The sequence below is a fragment of the Cynocephalus volans genome, chromosome 8 (genome assembly GCF_027409185.1).
Source record: "Cynocephalus volans isolate mCynVol1 chromosome 8, mCynVol1.pri, whole genome shotgun sequence".
NCBI classification, from domain to species: Eukaryota; Metazoa; Chordata; class Mammalia; order Dermoptera; family Cynocephalidae; genus Cynocephalus; species Cynocephalus volans.
The window spans coordinates 130,345,720-130,370,881 of record NC_084467.1 but is presented as its reverse complement, the minus strand read 5'-3'; the positions used below and the strand labels follow the sequence as shown (position 1 = coordinate 130,370,881).

General features: G+C 36.7%; 1 protein-coding gene across 1 annotated transcript in view; it reads right to left on the bottom strand.

The window, feature by feature from the left end:
• Window positions 1-25,162, bottom strand: part of KLHL20 (kelch like family member 20) — a 55,586-nt gene that overhangs the window by 4,067 nt on the left and 26,357 nt on the right. The window contains exons 4-11 of the mRNA XM_063104733.1: window positions 17,227-17,385; window positions 16,359-16,453; window positions 13,953-14,068; window positions 8,518-8,701; window positions 6,547-6,690; window positions 3,404-3,537; window positions 2,316-2,524; window positions 246-352 (exon numbers count right to left, since the gene is read on the bottom strand). Of these exons, the coding sequence (XP_062960803.1) occupies window positions 246-352; window positions 2,316-2,524; window positions 3,404-3,537; window positions 6,547-6,690; window positions 8,518-8,701; window positions 13,953-14,068; window positions 16,359-16,453; window positions 17,227-17,385 (1,148 nt within the window). The remainder of the gene's footprint in view (window positions 1-245; window positions 353-2,315; window positions 2,525-3,403; window positions 3,538-6,546; window positions 6,691-8,517; window positions 8,702-13,952; window positions 14,069-16,358; window positions 16,454-17,226; window positions 17,386-25,162) is intronic.

Here is a 25,162-nt window from a genome sequence, read left to right as displayed (position 1 = left end):
TGTTTTCCCATCTCTAATTATAAAGCTGGACAATTACCAAAAAGCATAATTTTGTAATACATCAGCTACTTTGGAGCAATCAGGTCGAAATGAGTCATCAAATATGGGTGACATCAGCCCTCTTCAAAGTAGGGCAAGCGGTACCTCAATGTATTGACCATTCCAATTTTGATGGTCATGGGCTATCTCAAGCCCAGATTTTCAAGTCAATAGTGAGGTGATTTGCAATACAGCTTAAAGATTACCTCCACGTATTGGCATCAGGATCAAAAACTTCAATGGTCTTCAAGTACGTTGTGCCATCAAAACCTCCTACTGCCATGAGCTGTCCATTGACCACTGCCAGGCCAACCTACAGGACCAAACATAGTGGCTACTGAAGAATTACTGGGAAACTCTAGACTAATTTCTAGATACATTTCTTTAATAAAAGATCATTCTTTAATGCCTTGCATTCTGGTTTACTTGAACACAATGGAAAAAAGTAATGACAAAAATTTATTAAATTATGGGAACTGTAAAATTAGAATATTCAGAGTCCAAAACATATATTTCCTAAATTTTAGAACCTCCAAATTGCACTCACTTTCTCTGGTATTTGCTCATTCTAATTCACTTTCTAAATTGCTACTAAAATTCTCTTTTAAAAACACAAGTCTTGGGGCTAGCCAGTTAGTTCAGTTAGTTAGAGCATGGTGCTGATAACACCAAGGTCAAGGATTTGGATTCCCATCCTGGCCAGCCACTGAAAAACCCCCCAAAACAAGTCTAATCATGTTATCACTTTCTTTGTTAAAAACTTTCTAAGCCTACTTACTGCCTAAGGTTAAGGTTAAAGTATTATGTTACTCAGGCCCCCCAAAGATGGATTTTTCCATCTTAGCCCACTGGTTTAGCCTCACCTCCTTTTTAGCCTTTTCCCCTTCCCCCTCCTAATGCACCCTATACTTCAATAATACTGGATTAACTGGTAGTCCCTGAAAATACCATATGCACATTTTTCACCCCTCCATATTTTTGCACAAGTTCTTCCCTGGCTGGTGTTTTCGGTCCTTCTAGAAAACCTTACTCTTCCTTCATGACCTAGCTTACATGTCACTGTCTGGCAGTCTTTTCACTGTCCCCACCCATTCTTACTTCCCCAAAGCATTACACACACTCTTCCATATTCTCCTGTAACACACATCCACTCTTACTGGATGTATTTGTTATAGTTAGATGTAAATATTTTAATTTCCTTCACTAAATTGGGAGCTCCTTAAGGAGAGGAAGAATGTCATACTCATTTCTGCTTTCCAAGCACACAGTGAGCACTTAATAAATATTTGCTAAATGAGTGAAAATATAATCAATAGAATGTAACACTGAAAACAGGAATGTGACTAAGAAGCTGTTAGTTACCAGTAATAAAAAGACATACAAATGTGAATGCTTTGACTTGGGGATGCCTTCCTTGTTCCTTGACTTATGCAAACCAGAATTTACTCCTTTTTATCCTCAGATTATGGAGTTGTTAGCTACTGCTTGCTTCTCCTTGATATGGATGTATTCTACATTGATGAACTCCTGACATGATCAGTGGTTAATGGTTTGCATTTCACTCTGAGCCAAAGTATGGATAAATTCTATACTCCATCCCGGAAGTATCTTGTAATTACAGGCCATCCATGGTCTGGAACATGACATTGGTCAGCTTGATCTGGCCTGTATTATAGATGGAAACCAGCTTGTAGAGACTGGTGGTGGGGCCAGATGTGTTTTTGCCTAAACATTTGTATTAGTATGCCAACTACTTGGAATATTAACTAGCAACATCAGGTAGAGGGGCTGGCTGGATAGCTCAGTTGGTTAGTGCACAGCCTTGTAACACCAAGGTCAAGGGTTCTGTTCCCCATACCAGCCAGCTGCCAAAAACAAAACAAAAACATTAGGTAGGAATTTTTAGCTCTAATAGGCATGAAGTTAGATAATACAAGGAGATGTCTTTCAGAGAAGAAACTGGCACAAGATAAATCATACATAGTCATATTAATTAATCATAATTCTGTAATTAAAGATATGACTGGATATATTTAATTACTTGAGATAAAGCAATCAAAATAAATTTATTTTTTTTCTAGTATAAAATTAGCAGGGGTTGTTTTGCCTAAAAGCATTCCAGTAGCATCAGATGAAGCTGTTGAAAAATAAAACGTGTAGGCACTAGCAGTTCACCTCCTCATTCCTCAATATTTTAGATTAGAGTGCCCTTCTTCACAGCCCTCTCTTGGTGCTTGTTTTTCAAAACTCAGAGCTCTCAGTAGGTGGTCACTTACCCCACTACGACGGGATGTCATGGCTACCACTGGAGACCACTGGTTAGTTCTGGGGTTGTATCTCTCAGCACTGCTAAGCTCCGTAGTGTCATCTCTACCTCCTACAGCATAGATCATGTCCTGATACACTGCACATCCTAGGTGTTTCCTCCGAGTCCCCATAGGGGCTATGGTGTGCCATCTGTTTTCCTGAGGATTGTAGCGCTCCACTGCAGGGAAAAGAAAAACCAGAAGTGGCCATTTAACGATTTCCTCTCACCTCTAGTTTTTTTCACAGCCACTGAAACTTTGTGATAACACACACTTTCAACAAGCAATCTGAGTTTTGCTTCTGAGAAGAATTTGTATACCTTTGGAAAATACCACATATACTCTCATCAGGGACTGGTTTCTTCTAGGTATGGTACGGTAGAAAGGGCATGTGTTGGAGTCATACTTGAGCTCTAGTTTTGGCTCTATGACCAGTTAGCTACATGACCCTCAGCCTTCCTCTCCTTGTCTTTAAATGGGGGGACTGGACTATATGATCTATAAGAACCATTCAGTATTAGCAATTTATTATCATAATCATTACTCTTATACTCCCTTGCCTATAGCCTAGTGTACTTTAAGCCATTGAAGAGAAGACAAGACATGTGACAATGAATCTGATGTAAGTGCCACACTGACAAGATCCTTAGGCAAAAATACCCGCTATCCCTAAATAGAAAGGACTAACAAATAAACCAGTTTCTAGATTTAAGTTTTTATTTATTCTTAGATTACAATATAGAGTATATGTTTTTTTGAGGAGAAGTGGGGGGAAGGGAAATAATTATATTCAGAAAGTAGTTCTTTTATTCATTATAAATTAATTTCTAGCAGATTATAAAGCAGAGGGAGAAAGAAATATTTTTGAAATGCACTAGAAGACTACCGCTGAAGAAGGAGCTAAGGAAGAGCTGAGAGTTGCACTCTCTTAGAGGGAAAATAAAGCATTTTCCTAATAAATTATAAGATACTCTGGATTTTTACACTTTTTGTAGGGGGCTCTCCTCAGGAAAACATGCTGCTTTTGAAGAACCAGACTGCCTTTGGGAGGGACTAACCTGTGTTGAGTGGAGATGTCCCGTCAGAGCCACCTACAGCATATAAGAACCCTCCTAACACAGCCACAGCCACGCCTAGTCTTCTGGTACTCATAGAAGCCACCCGAGTCCACTTATTCTCCTTTGGATCATACCTGCAGCAAGAGAAACCAAGCTGTATGCATGTTTCCACTATGTGAAGCCTTTTTCATAAGGTCTGACATCACACTAAAGATATAATGGATAGACTTGCTACAGTCAAGTGCACAGTGAGAATCTAACATATTTCACTTAGTTATTAGGGAAAAAAAAGTCTTAGAATTTATGTCTGTACCAGCTATTTTCTATAGTTTGACTTATGATGCTGGAGTTAGAACTTTGCAATTTGTTTTTGTCAAACAAATATACTCGTATTTGTTCCTTGCCTGCTGGCTCTGTTAAGCGTCTGCCAGAAGGAGGGACTAGATAGACACTGGAGGTCTTGGGAAGGGAAAAGGGACTTCTTTCTGTTTGCTTGTTGACCCAATCAATGCTGTCTAAGCACTGACCCTTCACTCTGACTGCACCAGTTAATTTCAATTTCTAGCCTTTTTTGGGCACCTCCAAAACTAGCCTTGTTATGCCTCTTGGAGATTTTCGCCACAGCTGATGGGGTACCTCCTCTAAGCTCCTGAGGTAAGAGTACCAATGTTTCAGTTTTACTGCTGGGAAAATTGCCTCCTCCCCCAACCCATTTAGTTACCTTGGGAAGATCATAGGGACCAAATTTATTATCTTGGTACATATTGATAACAATTTGTCTGTACCCTTTATACAGGTCAAGTATCCCCTACCCGAAATGTTTGGGACCAGAAGTGTTTCATATTTCAGATTTTTTTGGGTTTGGAATATTTACAGAATACAGACCCAATTGAGCATCCCTAATCTGAAAATCTGAAATCCAAAATACTGCAGTGAGCATTTCCCTTGAGCGTTATGACACTCAAAAAGTTTCAGATTTGGGAGCATTTCAGATTTCGGATTTTCTGGTTAGGGATGTTCAATCTGTACTTCACAGTCGGTTTCTTTAGGAATAAAATCCCTGGTTTATATTTTCCTTGGACATCTTAAATATGCTACCCCATTTTCTTCTGGCATTAAGTATTGCTTTTAAAAAGTCAGATGATAATCTAAGTTTCTTTCCCTTATAAGTAACATGTACCCATTTGTAGATGCCTAAACAATCTTTTTCTTTTCTCGAGGTCCAGTAATTTCATTAGAATAAGTCTGTGTGTTTTGTTGATTGTTTTGGGTCAGTATTCATAGGATATAGTGTATTCTTTCAATAAGCAGCTTCAATTTTTTTTTTTTTTCTTTTTGGACCGGTAGGGGGATCACAACCCCCAGCAAGGTGTTGTCTGCACCACGCTCAGCCAGTGAGCGCACTGGCCATCCCTATATAGGATCCGAACCTGTGGCCTCGGCGCTACCAGTGCTGCACTCTCCCGAATGAGCCACGGGGCTGGCCCAGCTTCAATTTTTTTTTTATTACAGGAAGGTAATTTGGAATTATAGCTCTTAGTATGAGGGTACTTCAAAAGTTCATGGAAAGATTCGTATTATTTTTTAATTCTTTATTTTTTATTTATTTATTTTTTAAAAGATGACTGGTAAGGGGATCTTAACCCTTGACTTGGTGTTGTCAGCACCATGCTCACCTAGTGAGCTAACCGGCCATCCCTATATGGGATCCAAACCCGTGGCCTTGGTGTTATCAGCACCACACTCTCCTGAGTGAGCCATGGGCCAGCCCCATTTTTTAATTCTTTATTTCCACAAACTTTTTGAAGTACCCTCGAATTTGTTTTGTTCCCTTGCTTTGGTTTTCTTCATGGACTCCTATTATCTGTATAATGGATTTTTATCTATTTTCAATATTTGTTGCTATCTCTCTGGAGGAAGTCTGGGCAGAGTCATGCATTAAGCACACTGCAGGTAGACTGAGTAAAAAAATCAGAACAGATTTCCAAAGTGCTATGCTTGATAGTATATACAGAATGCAATTTCAAATCTGTTTTTAGGGCTGGCCAGTTAGCTCAGCTGGTTACAACATGGTGCTGATAACACCAAAGGTCCAGGGTTTGATCTCTGCACTGGCTAGCCTCCAAACAAACAAACAAACAAACACAAAATCATTTTTAACGTTTCAATGTTAGGTGCAATCATTGTGACAGTTTATAAAATTGGGTTATATCTCAAAGCAGAGGCAACAAAAACAAAAACAGACAAATGGTATTACGTCAAACTAAAAAGCTTGTGTACAGCAAAGGAAGAGACAAACTACAGAGAGAGAGAAAATATTTGCAAACCCCATACATCTCATAAGAGGTTAATATCCAAAATATGTAAAGAACTCAAACAACTCAATAGAAAGAAAAGAAATAACTCAATTAAATAAATGGGCAATGGACCTGAATAGACATTACTCAAAAGAAACATACAAATGACTAGCAGGTATATGAAAAAGAAGGAAATCCTGTTATTGTGACAACACAGAGGACATTATGTTAAGTGAAATAAGCCAGGCACAGAAAGATAAATACTGAATGATTTCACGTATATGTGGAATTTTAGAAAGTCAAACCCATAGAAGTAGAACGTAGAATGGTGGTTACCAGGGACTGGGCAGTGGCTGGGGGAGGGGGTTGGTATTGAGGAGAGAGATGTTGGTCAAAGGATGCAAAATTTCAGTTATACAGGAGGAGGAAGTTCTAGAGATCTATTTACAACACGGTGACTATAGTTAATAACAATGTGTTGCATATTGAAAATTGCTGAGAGTAGGTTTTGTGTTTTCATCACACACACAAAAAGAATGTGAGGTAATGCATGTGTTAATTAGCTTGATTTAGCTAGTCCACAATTTATGCACATTTCAAAACATCATGTTATACACCATAAATATATACAATTTTTATTTGTCAATTAAAAAAGTAATAAAAAAACTTTTTCATCTTTCATCTTCCTAGATTTTAACATCAACTAAAAAGTTCTTCCTGAAAGCCTATGGGAAATCCACTGAATAGTGGATCCCCTAGTTCCTAAATTCAGCTGTAATTGTTTCTTTTAAAGAGCACTATATGTCCTATAACAAAAATTGAAAATGACTTAAAAAAGAAAATTACCTTTCAACAATATTGAGACAAGACACACCATCCTGGCCACCAACAGCATAGAGAAAGCCTCCAAGTACTGCCACACCCACACTTGTCCTGCAGGTGCTTGTAGGGGCCACATCACTGCTCCACTGATTTGTTTTGGGGTCATACCTGCAACGACCACATCAAGAGCAGAGTTTGTATTATACAATAAATGCTTGGCTATGTTTACATATTCCAAATCAAATGATTTATATGAGTACAGTATATTCTTTCCCCTAAATATGGGCTGATTAATAAATAAGTAAAGCATATGAAAATCTAATTTATGTTTTTATTTTTTGAAATTCATTTTTACCTGAATAAGTTATATATAAATATATTTTCTTTTAAAAAATATTAGAATGTTATTGATAAAGCTAAAGTCCTCTTTGAGTTCAACCTAAATTCTCGTCTCTTCTCATTTTGATTTGGTATATATCCTTCCAGACTATCCAGTAAAATACTCTTAAATAGGTTCATATACACATATATATATTTCTTTATATACAAGCATGTTTTCTTTACATAAATAATAGCACACAGTAGGCATTTTTTCACTTAATGTATTTTTGAGATCTATTTATGCTAATATAGCTCTAGATTCTTCCTTTGAACTATTTCAGTATGCTGTATGTACCTTATATTATTTAATCATATTCCTATAGGTGTATCCTTAGGCTGTTTCTATCATTTTGCTATTAAAGACAGTGATCACCCTTGCATATTTTTCCTTGTGCAAATAGATGATAAGTAGAATCACTGTTGCAAAGAGTATGTTCATTTTTAAATTAAAAAATACTATCAAAATGTTATCAAATTGTTCTTTTTGTAGCTATATCAATTTTTATTTTAAAAAAATTTCAGTAATCTTTTCATTGATTTTTTTTGTTGAGTTTTGTTGCTCTTTATAACTGCTTGATTTAAAAGCATGATTCACTTATTTTCTTTCTTATTTTCAAATGCATATAAGTTAGATGAATGCATATAAGTTAAAATTCATATAAAATTTGCTTCTGAGTACCACCTTAGTTTCATTCTATATATTTTGATATATATATAGGCTTAACTGTTATTAAACTAGAAATATTTAGTCATTTCTACTCTTATTTCTTTAACCCATCAATTTATTTTTAAGTGTACTTTTTTTTTTTCCATTTCTTTTTTTTTTTGGTGGCTGACCAGTATGGAGATCTGAATCCTCGACCTTGGCGTTACAAGGCTACACCCTAACCAACTGAACTAACTGGCCAGCCCATTTTTTACCTCTATGGAACCAATCTCTCTGGTTTTTTTTTTCACTACACAATCTATACCTCTAGAACCTGATATGCTGTGGGGTTTCATAGATGTGTTATGGAAATACTAAGAATCACTGTAAAGCAACACAGCTGGATGTAAAAGGTTGTATGAGAGCAAGAAGCTATTAAAACATCAGTTACTGTAGGTTTCCAATGTGCCAGACACTGTGAAAAGACATTTCAGCAATCATAGCATCATGTGATATGTACGAGCATGTTCAAAATATTTATGAAAGAGAGAGGAATGAGTAACTAACTGATCTGTACGGTATCACAGAAGGTTTTTTGTAAGAAGTAATATTTGAGTCTTGAAGGACAAGTATTAAAGGGGCAGAGATATTTTAGGAAAGAAAAAACAGCATGTACACATTGTAGGAAAGAGGTATGAAAGATTACAGCATTTCCACGGAACTGCAAGCAATTTGATGAATTTGCAGTAGCATGTTTAGGGAATGGTAGTGTGCCACAGGAGGCAGACTGGAAAAATAGGTGGAGATCATAAAAAACTTGTATGTCATGCTAAATAAGTTGTTGAGGCTGCCAACTAGAGCCACAGATGTAATACTGAAGCAGGAAGAGTCACATATGTTTCCTAATTAACACCTCAAATGAAACTATATGAATAATAGAGAAAAAATTTCAAATTGACCTTACTCACCTTTCAACACTATTAAGATAAGAGGATCCATCATGGCCTCCTACTGCATATAACAGGTCGTCTAGAACACTGACCCCAACTCCACATCGCCTTTTGCTCATTGAAGCTACCATTCGCCATTCATTGGTCTGTGGATCATATCTTTCAACACTGGAAATGGCATCTCCACTGCACCAGCCACCAACTGGGAAAGTAACAGAAATGATCAAGATAATACCTGTCCTAAAGCACAGAATATATTACTCACTGCTAACCTCACCGTGACCTAATGCTTGGACTAACCAAATGTCTCTAGAAGCAGGTCAAAATATAAGTTATGACTTTAACTTACTGCACTGGGATTGCTATAAACATTAATTAATTTTCTAAAGAAGTTGGTATTATGTCCATTTTATAAAGGATGGCAATAACACTGATTCAAATAAAATTGTGAGGTAATGTGGCATATAAAGGATACAACACTAAATTTAGTTAGAAAACTGGGGCTTGACTATTGCCTCTAGCAGCTATGTGATCTTGAAGAAATTCTGTAAACTCCCTGAACCACAGTTTCCTTGTTTGTAAAATAACAAATCAAAATTAAAAAGTGAAATACCAACAATGTATAAAAAGAATTATACACCACAACCAAGTAGGATATATCTCAGGTATGCGAGGCTGGTTCAACATCTGAAAATTAATTAATGTCATCAATTACATCATTGGGCTAAAAAAGGAAAATCACATGATCATATCAATAGGTGCAAAAAGAGCATTTGACAAAATCCAACACCCATTCCTGATAAAAACTCTCAGTACACTAGGAACATAGAGAAATTTCTTTGACTTGATAAATATCTATAAAAACCCTACAGCTAATGTCATACTTTAATGGTAAGAAACTCAAAGCTTTCTTACTAAGATCAGGAAGAAGGCAAAGATGTCACCTTTCACCACTGCTTTTTAACATCATACTGGAAGTCCTAGCTAATGCAGTATAAAAAGAAAAGGAATAAAAGGTATACAGTTTGGGAAGGAAGAAACAAAACTGTCCTTGTATGCAGATGTCATAATTATCTACATAGAAAATCTAAAAGAATCAACAAATAAATCCTCCTGGAATTAATAAGTGATTATAGCAAGGTTGAAGGATGCAAGATTAATATTTAAAAGTCAGTCATGTTCCTATATACTAGCAACGAACCAGTGGAATTTGAAATTAAAAACACAATACCACTTACATTAGCACTTCCCCCAAATAAAATACTTAGATTCAAATCTATCAAAACATGTGTAAGATCTCTGCAAGGAAAATGCTGATGAAAGAAACCAAAGAATGAAATAAATGGAAAGATATTCCATGTTTATGAATAGGAAGATTTAATATTGTTAAGATGTCTGTTCTTCCCAACCTGATCTATAGACTCAATGCAATCTCAATCAAAATCCCAGCAAGTTACTTTGTGGATATCAAGAAATCAATTCTAAAGTTTATATGGAGAAGAGAAGACCCAGAATAGCAAACACAATATTGAAAGAGAAGAACAAAGTTGGAAGACTAAACCTACCTGACTTCAAAACTTACTATAAAGCTACAATAATCAAGGCAGTGTGGTACTGGCAAAAGAAAAGACAAATAGACCAATGGAACAGTGTAGAGAGCCCAGAAATAGACCCACATAAATACAGTCTTACGATCTTAGACAAAGGAGCAAAGGCAGTACAACAGAGGAAAGATAGTCTTTTCAACAAATGGTGCTTGAACAACTAGACTTTCACATGCAAAAAAAGTGAATCAGGACACAGGCCTTATACCCTTCACAAACAATAACTCAAAATGGATCACAGACCTAAATGTAAAATACAAAACTCTAAAGCTTCTAGAAGATAACAGGAGAAAATCTAGATTTGGCAATGACTTTTTAGATACATCAAAGGCACAATACATGAAAGAAAGAACTGATAGGATGGACTTAAAATTTCTGCTCTGTGAAAGGTATTGTCAAGAGAATAAAAGACAAGCTACACACCTGGAGAAAATATATGCAAAAGATACATCTGATAAAGAACTGTTATGCAAAATATAAAAAGAACTGTTCAAACTCAACAATAAGAAAACAGTCTGATTAAAAAATGGGCAAAAGACCTGAACAGACACCTCACCAAAAAAGACATAGACATGGTATATAGGCATATGAAAAATGCTCCCACATTTTATGTCATCAGGAAATGTAAATTAAAACAACAATGATACCACTACATACCTATTAGAATGGCCAAAATCCACAACACTGACAACTCCAAATGCTGACAAGAGTGTAGAGAAACCAAAACTCTCATTTGTTGCTGGAGAGAATGCAAAATGGTATAGCTACTTTGGAAGACAGTTTGGTGGTTTCTTACAAAACTAAACATACTCTTACTATATGATCTAGCAATCATACTCCTTGGTATCTCCCCAAAGGAGTTGAAAACATGTTCACATAAAAACCTGCACACAGATGCTTATAGCAACTTTATTCATAATTGCCCAAACTTGGAATCAACCAAGATGTCCTTTAGTAAGTGAATGGATAAATAAACTGTGGTATATCCAGACAATGGAATATTATTCAGTACTAAAAAGAAATGAGCAATAAAGCCATGAAAAGACATGGAGGAAACTTAAATGCATATTACTAAGAGAAAGAAGCCTGAAAACGTTACAGTCTGAAAAGGTTACATACTGTATGATTCCAACTATATGACATTCTGGAAAAGGCAAAATTACGGAAACAGTAAAAAAGATCAGTGGTTGCCAGGTATTAGGGAAGAATGCAGATGAACAGATGGAGCATAGAGGATTTTTAGGGCAGTGAAACTACTCTGTATGATACTATAATGGCAGATACATGTTACTATAAATTTGTCCAAACCCATAGAATGTACAACACCAAGAATGAACCCTAATGTAAACTATGGACTTTGAATGATAATATGTCAGTGCAGGTTCATCAATTGTAACAAACGTACCATTCCAGTGGGGGATGTTGATAATGGGGGAAGATATGCATGTGTGATGACAAGGGGTGCTACGGTCTGAATGTTTATGTCCCTGCCAAATTCTTATGTTGAAACCTAATCACCAATGTGACAGGTGGGACCTACAGGAGGTGATTAGGTCATGAGAATGGAGCCCTCATGAATGGGATTAGTGCCCTTATAAGAGTCCCCAGAGAGCCACCTTGCTCCTTCCACTTTGTGTGAGGGCACAGCCAGAAGGTACCATCTATGAACCAGAAAGCAGGCCCTCACCAGACACCTAATATGCTGGTACCTTGATCTTGGACTTCCCAGCCTCCAGATCTGTGAGAAATAAATCTCTGTTGTTTATAAACTACCCAGTTTATGGTATTTTGTTATAATAGCCCAGACTAAGACATGGTTCATGTATGTTAAATGTCAGTACCTATGGCTCAATTTTGCTTTAAAACTTAAACTGCTCTAAAAATTAAAATCTATTTTAAAAAGTAAAATAACATATATGCAAAACTGCTTTCCAAAGTATAAAGCAATATATAAATGTACCAAAAAAGAATAATAACTCAGAAGCCTGTTTTTCTTTTACAGTATTAGAGGAAATGGATTTCATCTCATATACTCATTTTTGAAGACATTATATTTTTAATAATTGAGTATTATGGACTCAATATTTGTATGCCTCCCAAATTCATATGTTTAAGCCCTAACCCACAGAATGGCTGTATTTGGAGATGCAGGCTTCTAAAAAAGTTAATTGGGTTAAATGAGGTCATAAGAGTGGAGCCCTGATCCGGTAGGATTATTGTTCTTATAAGAAGAGACACCAAAGAGCGTGTTCTCTGGCTCTCACTCTTGAGCACTTATGCACGCTCTTGCTGTCTTTCTCTTCTTATGTAGACACACCAAGGAAAGGCCACGGTGAGGACATAGTGAGAAGGTGGCCATCTGCAAGTCAGGAAGAGAGCACTCTCTAGAAAATGAATCGACTAGAACCTTGATGTTAGACATCAAGCCTCCATTATTTTTATATATAAAAGGCCCTTAAAATATAATTTATTTAGTTTAACTGTCAAAGCTAAAGAAGTATTATATAGGCTTCCCTGTGAGCTTAACTAGATCTGACAATGAATCTATTCACTACCCTTTGGTAACTATAGACAGGTATGTAGGAACAAAGATGCAGATATGTGTAGGTGTGGGCATGCAAGCATCCCTCTGAACTCACATGAACATGTACATATGCATATAAACATAGGATGAAAATAACAGGAATAAATAATGATAACAAAAATAATGAATCTATTAACAACAGTGAGATATTAGGACACTGGGAGTATATGAGAATTCAGTGCATAATGAATTAAAATTAAGTCTGAAATCTAAAACAAGAATAAGGAGAAGGAAAAAAGCAAATAAAGAAAAAATTTGGTATCAATTTTCTTTTCAAAGATATGCTGCAATCTTCCATATGAAGAAAATTAGATTAAAAAATTTAAGAAGGAACTAAAGACATAAATTAAAAAATATTCCTTCTAAAAATATAGGGGAAAATACATTCCCACATGCCAAGAGAAAATTAAATTGGAGAAAAAAAGATAGGCAAGTGGTTAGGATGATGGGAAAGGGGAATATGCCCCAGAGGTTACATGAAATTCTCTGATGAAAAGGAATAGAACACCTCACATATAAAAATGGGACAATAGAATCCATGAATCAGGATTTGAAAAAAATGAAAGAGACAGAACTAGCATGTTTTATTAACCAATGAGAAAGTTGTTATTCAGGTGATAGGGGAGCTGACTTTACATAGACAGAATTGAAGAACCTGAAATTGAAAGATCTCAAAGATTTAGGGGCAGATAGCAGGAGCAAAAAAATATAGCAGGTTGTCTTCAGCCCCACTTAGGTTGATAGAGCTAGGAAAGAGTGTAACTGTTTACTGTACAATAAAGTTTTTTTTGACAACTTTATGTAATTATGAGGGGACTTGCATATTTTTATATAAATTAATGCATGTGACTCATTTCAACAAAATATCCACTGCATGACATTTTTATTTTTTATTTTTTTAAAAAGATGACCGCTAAGGGGATCATAACCCTTGACTTGGTGTTGTCAGCATCACGCTCTCCCAAGTGAGCTAACTGGCCATCCCTATATAGGGATCCGAACCCGTGGCCTTGGTGTTATCAGCACCACACTCTCCCAAGTGAGCCACGGGCTGGCCCTCTGCATGACATTTTTAGATTTATATAAAAATACAGCACAGTTTTGGAGAAGACCAGTATTGGATCACGGGTTTAGAGTAAAGCTATATGCTGACTTATTATGTGTTTCTTATGACAGCATATTGCAATTGTCCAAAGAATTATTCAAATGACATTTGCTCACATGGGAAAATATTCAGTTTAGTCACAGTATATTATGATCCAAACCTGCAAAGAGTACTTCTCCACATCGGATAGGTTTCCTTGGTCTTGTCCTTGGTCCTTGCATTAGTGGTCGTTCTTGAGGCAATAGGAGGTAGTTTTTAGCCTCATCTACCAAGTCTCTGTAGAAAAAAATTCTACCTTTATTCCAAATGTCTAAATAACATTGCTAGTCGAGTCCCAATATAGTTTAGGAATAAATAGTTTGGCAAAGGGGAGCAAGCATAAATCAAAATCATGAATGCCAGCCAATATTAAAATTGGCACAAACATGAAAGCAATGATGCCAATTACACTATGAGTTGTGAATTGATTGGTATTTCCATCATGACTTCATATCTCAGTGCAAATTTAGCCTAAAGTTCAACATCCTTAGAGCCAACAATAACACGAGAAACTAAAAATTAGAACTCGATTACCAGCCTGCCTAGTTACTACTTTCTAATGAGTTTTATTAGATTCTGCAGGATACTGGCAAAATAGCACATCAGCCAGGGCCCTGGATGTTTGCTGGATTAACTAAAGGAATAAAACTGGATCAAAAATCAGATGGCTAAAAAGAAATACTGTACTGTTATTTAATATTAATTTGTTCTCTGGTACCAAATGAATGGTTTGCTCTCAATAAGTCCACTGAGATGAACAAAATTTTTTTCTAATTAAGGTACCTTAAGAGAAGAACCTAAATGATTACACTTGTTAAATACAATATCCTAATACAAACTATTTGTATATATACTTATTTTACTTGAGTCCTTTAAGTGATTCAGTGCTTAATTGGTACAAATTCAAAGTTACTCTGTTCTCCCTCAACTCTGAAAGGGTTTCCTAAATTACTCTATATTTTCATTTCTCTTGTTGTTTATGCCACAGACAATAATTTATTCCTGCTGGACCAGTCCCAGGCATGACCCAATAATGAACTTTCCAATATAAGGCTTTGCTAAACAAAACCCCCTAGAACCAAGTCAATGATCAAGAGCTTTTTCTAGTTTCCCGTACTTAAAGACAAAGACTTCGATCTCTTAATAGCTGGTTTTTAAGTCATTCAAGGGTTCCTAGAAAGAGTACTGTGGAGCTAATACTTAGCAAGCCAACACGAAATTAGTAGTAATAATAACACGGCTAGTGCTAGTCCTTGTTTTGAATGCTTAATACCAGCATATACTTAACTCATTTAATCCTCACAACAGCCCTATGGACTAGGCACTATTACTATCCTCACTTTATAGATGAATAAACTGCAGCACAAAGAGATTAATGTAATTTGCCTAAGATTGCACAACTAGTAAATGGTGAGGTTAGGATTTCAGGAAGGGTCCTCTTTTAAAAGTGACTTCACACGTACCTCTGCTTTCTGCGTCAGAATCAGTACAATCTGATTTATATTTAATGGGGGAGGGGCACCTACGTATTGTTTCTTTAAATTTAAGCATGCATAATTCATACAGTTTCTTTTCTGCTACTGCAAATATCTAGAGGAATTAATTGCCATTTGTCTGTTTTTAAATTTAGAAGATAAACATCTAAAACCTTCTGGCATCTCCCGTTAAAGGAACAGGCTTCAGTTTATGGAAGAAATGCAAGTGAATCTACATGTCCTACCTCTGTTCTAGAGTCAGGGAGAATTCCAAATTTCTTTAATCACCAAGGGAGGCCCAAAGGTCAGTGTAGTTTAAGGACTTCTGAATACTGACTTGCTCTTTTACTTTTATAGTTGGAACACGCTGGGGAAGAAAATGGTTAAAAAATGCCAGATGGTTTCAGATTTAAACCCAAATCTTAAAATCCGTCAAACTAGGAAAGTAATTTATTAGATTTTGTATATATTACAGAGACAGCCTAGTAAAATAGTTTTTTTTTTCCCCTTTGTAAAAGCATTTAGTGTTTCTTTTGTCAAAAGAAACTGTTTGGAAACTGTTCCACCTAGCTCTAGTGGAAATCTTTCCACAGCTACTTTAGGAGGCAGTAGATCTTTAACTCTGTCCTCAATCTTAGAAAGCAAAGCTGGTCCTAATCCCCAACTAAACATATGGGATGGAATGAAAAAGTGCTCACTGACACAGAGTCAACAGCATTACTCATTCAATTTATCTCAAGAAAAAAAAGATACTAGCAGAGAATTGCTTCTTCAAATTCAAGCTTGCATTAAAATCTTAGAAATCTACCTCTTTATTGACATTTCTACACCAATAAGCACTACACATAAAAAATTAACGAAATGGAATACTGGAAATTCAGTTTTCTCTTCTTCCTTCTCCTCTTGACCCTAGCCCAGAAGAAAAACCTGTTAAATACTGCCCTGGTTTCAGCACTAAGGAATACAATATTTAGGAAGCAATACAAAAAAGGAAATTAGGAGAAAATAGGAATGCTTAGGTGTTGATTTTTCCCATCCAAGGCCACTCATACCTGCATTCTTCATCACTTTTGATAAGGGGATCAGAGCCTACTGTGCCCACCAGGAACTTGGGACTAAGCAAAGGCAAACGAACATGCTGCAGCACCTATGAGATAACAAACACCAGTAAAGGCATGAGCTCCCATCTGCAAGATATTTAAGAGAATACATGGTGCATGCTCCCCCATTGTATTCCCACTTATTTTGGGATCTAATTGAACATGAAAAATAAGGAAAAAGGAGGGAAGGCATAAATACGAAAACTAAGTTAAATTTATTCTAACCACCAATTCAATAATGTAGAATAATCAGAAAATTGAAAGCACACCAATATCACTTTAGAATGCTACTTTAAGCTTTCAGCAATTTTATAAATTCTTCTATACTGGACTCAAATTAATTAACAATACAGAAGAGTATCCTTAAAATTGCTAAAGACTATAGTCATAATAGCAAAAATGGATCTTAAACATTTCACTCAGTGACCACTTCTGCTCCAATTCATCCCCTTACTCTTCAAAGTGTGGTAGGATTTCCAAATTATAGGGAAAGCATGTGGTTATATTTCCAAGCTACAGGGAAAGAAGCATCCTTGCTTTCTTTTGTTTATTTTATATAATTTAGATTTTGAATCGTGCCATAGATGAATACAGAATTGATCCAAAATAGAGGGTAAGCAAAGAAGCAAAAAATTCAAAACGATAAGCAAAATGCTTCTAAAACTTATTTCCTTGATTATTCGGAAACAGATGGACTTTCTCATATAATACAGGGAGTCTAATATAAGGGAGAGTGATAATCATTTCATTTTTGCAAGATGAATTCCTATTATTTCATCTAGTACAAAGCAGTTTCTTATAGATGCATTTCTATCATCACCTGGGGTAACTGAGGACGTCTTTCTTGAATACTGTATTTGACCCAGGCCATCACTGCATTGAACACTTGTTCTTCACTGCGAACGTTCAGCTCATCACTAGATATTATATCAATGAGTTGATTGGCTGGAAGCAACATGAACTCTTCACTCTCCATCACCTGTTTAAAGTGAGGTAAGAATAAAAGAAAAAAACTCTGTGATCACATTTAATTTATTGTCTCAATATTTATCTTCAGGGTTATGGGGCAAAGATCTATTCTACAATGGAGCTAAAGTTTAAAACAATACCAGAGGAAAAGAAAAGTTGAAAGAGAAAACAAAAAAAGTACAGAGGACGCAATTAAAATTCAGTAAAAATAATCATTTGTGCTTCAAGGAATTTAAGGAAAGTGACTATTTTTTCTTAAAAATAAAAGATCGGAATAAAACTCCAGAAATATAAAAGGCATATAAAAAGTCAGAAAAAGCTTTCAGAGGAAGATTAGTTGCTGAAAGGGCAGTGTCTAAGGCAGAAATACCAAGGAGTCAGTTTAAAAAAAAAAATAAGGGTGTCGGTAATTCTGCAAGCAAGAATGACTATAATGAGGAGAAAATTAGACCAATGAAAACCTCTGAGGACCAAACCACTCTGATACTGTGTATGTCAGTGAAAAACTACAAACACACCAATAATTTATATTTACCCGAGGCTAGGAAACTGTCAGAATGGAGATGAAATGGCAACAAGGATTATTACCTTGTTGTGCAGGCCAGCCACAAATTTCAGAACTTTCTCTACTGTTAAGGATATTCTTCAGATATTTGTGAATACCTTAGATCTAAAACACAAGTTATGGTCAAAGCAGAACATTTAAATAAAAACTTTATTTTAAATGTACAGTTCAATGTTTTGATAAATAATATACTCATGCAACCATGATGACAATCAAGATATAGAACATTACCATCACCCCCAAAGGTTCTAAGGCAGAGAATTCTTAATGTGGGGTCCAATGCCTTTGGCACATAATTTTGGACATCCTCAGTGATGGCAAATTTTTATTTGTGAAGAGTGGAGTTGATATTTAAAAACAGTGGAAAGAAATTAAGAGTCAAGTCTGTTAAAGAAGGCATGTGAAGAAGTTAGATTACATTATTTTGAATGAGAAAATAAGTGCGACCGTAAAATAATGACTGTCAACTTCAGTGAGGTACAAATCCCACTTAGTCATGGTGTATTTCCCTTTTTGTACTTTGTTGAAATTAACTTACTAAAATTTTGTTAAGAATTTTTGCATCTAAGTTCATGAGAGATACTGATCTGCAGTTTTCTTCTAGTGTCTGTGGTTGTCTGTATCAGGGTAATTTTGGCCCTATGAAATAAATTTGCGATTTTTTCCTCCTTTTTCTGAAAGACTTTGTGTAGTAATACTTTTAGTATTACTTCTTCCTTAAATGTTTGAGAAAATTCACCATCTGGGACTGGAATTTCTTTGTGGGAAGGTTTTTAAAGTATGAATTCATTTTTTTTTCATGGAAATAGGGTTATTCTGGTTTTCTGTTTCTTCTTGAGTCACTTTTGTACTTTTCAAAGAATTTGTCCATTTTATCTCAGTTGTTGAATTTATTGGCAAAAGGTTGTTCATAATGTTCTCTTATAATCTTTTTAATGTATGAAGGGTTTGTAGTGATATCTTCTCTTTCATAGAAGACACATACTGATAATGTGTCTTCCATCCTTTATTTCTTGAACAGTATAGCTGAAGCTCATCGATTTTCTTGAAAGAGACAATCATTTTTGCTTTAACTTTTATTCTTTTCTTCCTTCTGCTTACTTTGGGTTTAATTTGTTCTTCTTTTTCTAGTTTACAAAAGTAACCACTGGAACAAAAATACAAGCTTTCCTATATACCAAAAGAAATTAAAGTAAAAAGCAAAGATACCACATAGAGAAAAAAAATACAGTAAACATAACTAAATTAGATACTACTGATAAAAATGTAATACAACAGAGTTGAGAACACACATATCACTCATAGCAATAAGTGCAAATGGGCTTAAATTTACTAAAAAAAAGATTTTCAAATTGGCTCATAATGCAAAACCTAATTCTATGCTAATTCAAGAAAAATACTTAAAACATCATAATCCAAAAGGGCTAAAAGTAAAGGGATGGACAAAGATACATTTGGCAAAATGGAAACAATAAGAAAACGGGTTGAAATCCAGATATTAGACAAAGTAGAATTCAGACAACAAAAGAATTAAATCTGACAAAGGAGAACACTTTATAAAGCTCAAAGTCACAACTTGCCAAGAAAATTCTAAGGAATCAATGGTAAAAGTAATTCAAAGAATAAAAAAATTCAATAAGGTAGCTTTCTTATACATTAATGAAAACCAGTTAGATGATATAATGGAGGAGAAAAACCTATTTACAATAGCAACAACAACAACAAAATACTTAAAAATAAACTTAAAAAGAAATGTATAATACCTAAATGAAGAAAACTATAAAACATTCCCGAGAGATACAAACAAAAATAAAATTGAAGAAATGAAATCTTGTTCTTGGATAGCACAACTCAACATCATAAAAATGACTGTTCTTCTTAATTTAACTTATAAGTTAATATGATCTCAATAAATATGCCAATAAGTTTTTTTTTCTTGGAGCTGGATAAGGTCATACTAAAGTTTATCTGGGGTTAGCTAGTTAGCTCACTTAGAGTGCAGTGCTGATAATGCCAAGGTCAAAGGTTTGGATCCCCATAATGGCCAGCTGCCCATCCCCTACTCCCCCCCAAAATCATCTGGAAAAATAAGCATGCAAGAAAGCTAGGAAAACACTGAAAAAGAAACAAAGAGTTATATGGGGAACAGGTGTTACTATCCCTACCACATATTAAAATACATTACAAAGCCTTAATAATTAGACTATTACAGAAAACAGTGTGATACTGGTGCACAGCCTAGAATGGAAGGCGCAAAACCAGATAAATATGGAAATTTAGTATATAATCCTATATCAAATCATTGGGGTAAAGAAAGACTTTAAATAAATGGTATTGGAACTAGATGGCCATCTAGAAAAAGATAAAATTAGGTCCATATTTCATACCATACACAAAGATAAATTCAGAAAGACCATACACTTGCTAGAAAAAAAAGTGTGAATTTCTCTGTAACCTGGGTTTAGGGGAGGCTTTCCAAACTCTGCCTCAAAATTGGATGCAATAAAAGAAAAGATTGATTCATTTGACAACATTGAAAAAAACCAAAAAACATTCGCATGACCAAAAATACAATAAGCAAAGTTGGAAAACAAATGCAAACTGGAAAAAAATATTTGTAACATGTATTACAGATAAAAAGACTACTGTTAATATATACAGAACTTTCAAAAATTGAGGGGAACAAAAGAGCAAAACTAATAGAAAAATGGACAAAAGATACAAAACACAATTCACAAGAATTATAAGGACGGCTCTTAAATATATGAAAAATGTTCAACTTATTTTAATGCAAATTAAAACTACACAGATTCTATTCTCATCTATTAGATTACCAAAAATTCAAAAGGTTGACAATACATTCTGTTGGTAAGGCTGAGGGGATATAGTGATCCTCATATATTGCTAGTTGGAATGGTTCAATTCCTGCGGAGAAGAATTTGGTGACTTAGAATCATACATGCAGAAAACCTGTTTGGAGCATATCACGGCACTTCAAAAAGTTTGTGGAAAAGGGAATTAAAAGATAATAAACGAATCTTTTCATGAACTTTTTCATTCCCCTTTTCCACAAACTTTTTGAAGTATTCTCACATGCTCCAAATATGTTTCCTGACTTTGACATTGATTTTTCAGTTTATGTTGCATTTTCATTATTATAAAGAAAAAATATTTCAACTTTTATGTAACCAAATTTATCAATCTCTTTCTTCATAGTTTCTAGGTTGTATACTACTTAGATCTTAACCCCCAGCCAATTAATGCTATCTTCTAGAACTTTAAAAATTTTCTTTTTTAGATTTAAATTATTTACCCATTGGGAATTTCATCAGTTTAAGGAGTTTATTTTCTTCCCCAAATTGCCAGTGTTCCTAATAATATTTATGAAACAATTCCACTTTCTTCCACTGACTTGAAATATCTACTTCTAAACTCTGTTCCTTTTCTAGGACCAAAACATTTGTAATGTTTTAAAATTTCTTAAGGCCTATGGCCTTTATACTATTTTTCAGAAACTTCCTGGTTATTCTAATATACACATGTGCACACACAACCTCCCTCCTTTTTAAAACAATCCCTTCCTTTGCTTTTTCATGACCACACGCTTCGTGTTTTCTTCTCTCTTCTCCAGTTACTCCCTGTTATCTTTGCCAGTTGCTCCTTCACTAACCATCCATCAATACCAGAAAAATTTTAGGGCTCTTTTCTTTTCTTTCTCTCCTAGATGATCTCATTGGCATTGACTTGTTGACCTTGCTTATGGTGCTATTTTTTGTTATAAAAAAGTTTTATATTTTTATGCAATCAAATTTATCAATCTTTTCCTTTATGGCTTCTGGGCCATGATTTAATCGCTATGTTGACAATACCTAAATTTTAATATCAGCCTAATCTCTCTTCTAGGAACAGATTCATATAAACAGTTGCCTGTTCAATAACTCTACTTGGTGTCTCAAACTGAACACATCTAAAACAGAAACCATGCTAACCTCCTTAAACTGTTCTACTCTCCAGTATGTCTGTAGTAGAAATGGGATTGCTGAGTCAAAAGTGTGTGCAATGAGCATGCAGTTTTGATATAGCCAAATGTCCTTTCAAAAGTGTTGTACCAATTTATACTTATACTGGCAATGTATCTATTTCCCCATGGCCTTGCCAACAAGTTATACAAACTTCTGGATATTTGTAATCTGACAGTTCAAAAATAGTACTTTGGTGTAGTTTTAATTTGTGTTTTAGCTATTTTGAACGAGCATATTTTCATATGTTTAAGGGTATCTGAATTTCTTGTTTACTGTCCATTTTTCTGTTAGGTCGTTGGTCTAGGTTATTGACTAATAGGAGCTCTTGATAGATTAAGGAGATTAATCTTTTGTCTGTGATATGAGTTGCAAATATTTCCCCCCAGTTTGTTATTGTTTTGGTTTGCTATGCCCAAAATTTTCATTTGTATGTAGTCAGATCTATCAATTTCATCTTCTATACCTTCTGGATTAGTCAATCAGAAAGTCCTTCTCACGTCAAGATTGTATAAGAATTGCTGCACATAATCAACCAATTTATAACTATTAAAGAGCAACGACTGACAAGCTGGGGCCGCTAAACTCAGGGGAAAAAGAGTAGAGATCTACAGAGTTCATGAAGGCAGGAGAAGCTGTGATGAGAGAAAAAAAGGACCACACCAACAATTTCAAGCCCTGGCCATGGTGAGCACACGGAGCAAGAGCTGGCAAAAGCTGCAGCTGTGCCCTTCATATGAAGTTGCTTGGAGGCTGCAGGGGAGAAGAGGGCCTCGGTGGCCCTCAGGCCACTAAGACTACTAACAGGATTCCTGTGGACCCACACAGTAGTGAGAAGCCATAGATAACTGAAAAAAGAAGTCACTCAGAGGCCAGTGAATCATTGCAAGGGACCGCACATGGCCCTACCAGGGGAACATTGGGGTACAGCATGGACAGCTGATCTGCCCTCCAATCAACACAGGCCCACTCTGTGTAGACTGGTTAGGAGTACAGAACTGCAGGGGGTGCAGTTTGCTGAATAAACTCTGGTCCAGACCAGAGTTTCCACACAACCCAGGTGTACCAGACCTCACAAGACCTGGAAGTGCTTACAAGGTCAACAATTAAAACCTGAGATGCACAAAAATCCTTCCCCAGAGAATCAGCAGCAAAGCAGCAATTTAGCTCAACCACAGGGCTCAAGTGCTGGTCCCAATAGGAAGTTCACCCATTTTAGAAGTAAGCCAAGGACAACAAATTAGTTCCAGTTCAGAGTTTAAGTGGTGGGGGTAGCTAATAATCCAACACAGAACTGAAAGCAAAAGCAAAACACTCACAGATCAGAGACAAAATTTTGATATTAACCAGTAAAGGTCTAACACCACCAAAGAACACCTATAAAACCTCGAAGGACTGGAAGTGTCCCTGGGCTCCCAAGCCACAGTGGAGAGAGGCTGAGGGCCTCAGCAACATCCCCCTGACATCTGCATCCAGCCCAGTGACAACTACTGAGCCACCATTGGAAGTGCCCTGGGCCCTGAGACAGGGAGGTGGGGAGCCAAGGGCCTCAGCTGCACCTCCCTGATGCATCGAGCCCAGTGAGGACCACCAAGTCATCACCAGAAGCACCCTGGGCTCCAGAGCTGGGGTGGGGGTTGCCAAGAGCCTCAGCCATGTCCCCCTGACATCCACATCCAGCCCAGCCATGATCAAGCCACCGCCAGCAGCCTGCTGGGCTCCACTGCCAGAATGAAGGGGGTGCCATGGGCCTTGATCATGTCCCCTCCCTACTTCCTTGTCCTCCCACCCTATCCCCTTCCTACCTCCTCTCTCCCTCCACCCCAACTGCTCTGCAACAGTATCTTAGAATATAAAAAAAACCAAAACAGATCAGATAAAAGAATTGCTCCATGTCATTTTCTAATATTTTCATGGTTTCATTTTGTATGTTTAAATCTTTAATCCATTGGAAGTTATCCTGGTGGTGGTCAGAGGGTGATATTAAAATCTAAAATGGACCATGTCTTTCTTTTGCTTAAAATCTTTTAATGGTTTCCTATTGCTCTTAAGATTAAATGTAAAATTCTTAACATGGTTTATCAACTTCAGTGTGATCTGGCCCCCTTCTTTCTGTGAAAACATTATGTAACATCCTCCCCCTTGCTCTCTGGATCTCGTTGGGTTTTTTATTAATACTTCAAAACAGTTACTTATTAAAGTTTCAGGATTTTGCATGAGCTGTTCCAGAACCAAAGTTGAATCACTCTGTAATACACTCTTAAATCATCCATGACTGCTTCTTTGTAGCACCCACTAACTATAATTATTTATATAATTATGCATTCAATGGCTATCTTCCCTGCTAGATTATAAACTCCATGAGTACAGATACTCTAGGTTTCTTATTCACTATGGTAGCCTACATTCCTAAGCATAGTGTCTAAAACATAGTAGCTTTACAAATATTTGTTAAATGAGGAGATAGACTTCTGGTCAAGATGGCGGAATAGACAGTCCCTGGCGTCACTCTCTCCCACAAATCAACCGATTTAAAATATAAAAACATAACATCAAGTGCATATGGAATGGGGAGATGTCCAGTGGGGTAGGCAGAAGCTCCGCAGAGACCACAGGCCCTGTGGGGCCGCTGTCACACTATCCGGCAGATAGGCTTTACCGCTGCCACCTGGATCCATTCCCAGCCCAGCCCAGTGCGCACAGAGTGGGGAGACGTCCGGCAGGGGAGGCAGAGGCTCCGCAGAAACCACACACCATGTGGGGCCGCCACTGCATGATCCACCAGGTAGGCTTCACCGCAGGGACCTGGCTCCATTCCCAACCCGGCCTAGTGCACTCGGAGCAGGGAGATGTCTGGCAGGGGAGGCGGGAACTCCAGGGGAACACACTGCTGCCACGTGATCCAGAAGCCCAGCCCAATGCGTACAGAGCACAGAGACGTCCAGCAAGGGAAATAGAAGCTCCGTAGAGTCCACACACTCAGTGGGGGGGCCACCGCCACACGATCCAGCAGCAGGTAGGCTTCACCGCCGCCACCTGGCTCCATCCCAAGCCCGGCCTAGCACGCACAGAGCAGGGAGACATCCTGCAGGGGAAGGGGAAGCTCTGCAGAGACCAAACACTCTGCAGTGCCTCAGCACATACCAGCAGCCCGGGCCAGAGCGCACGGAACAGGGAGAAGTCCAGTATGGGAGGTGGAAGCT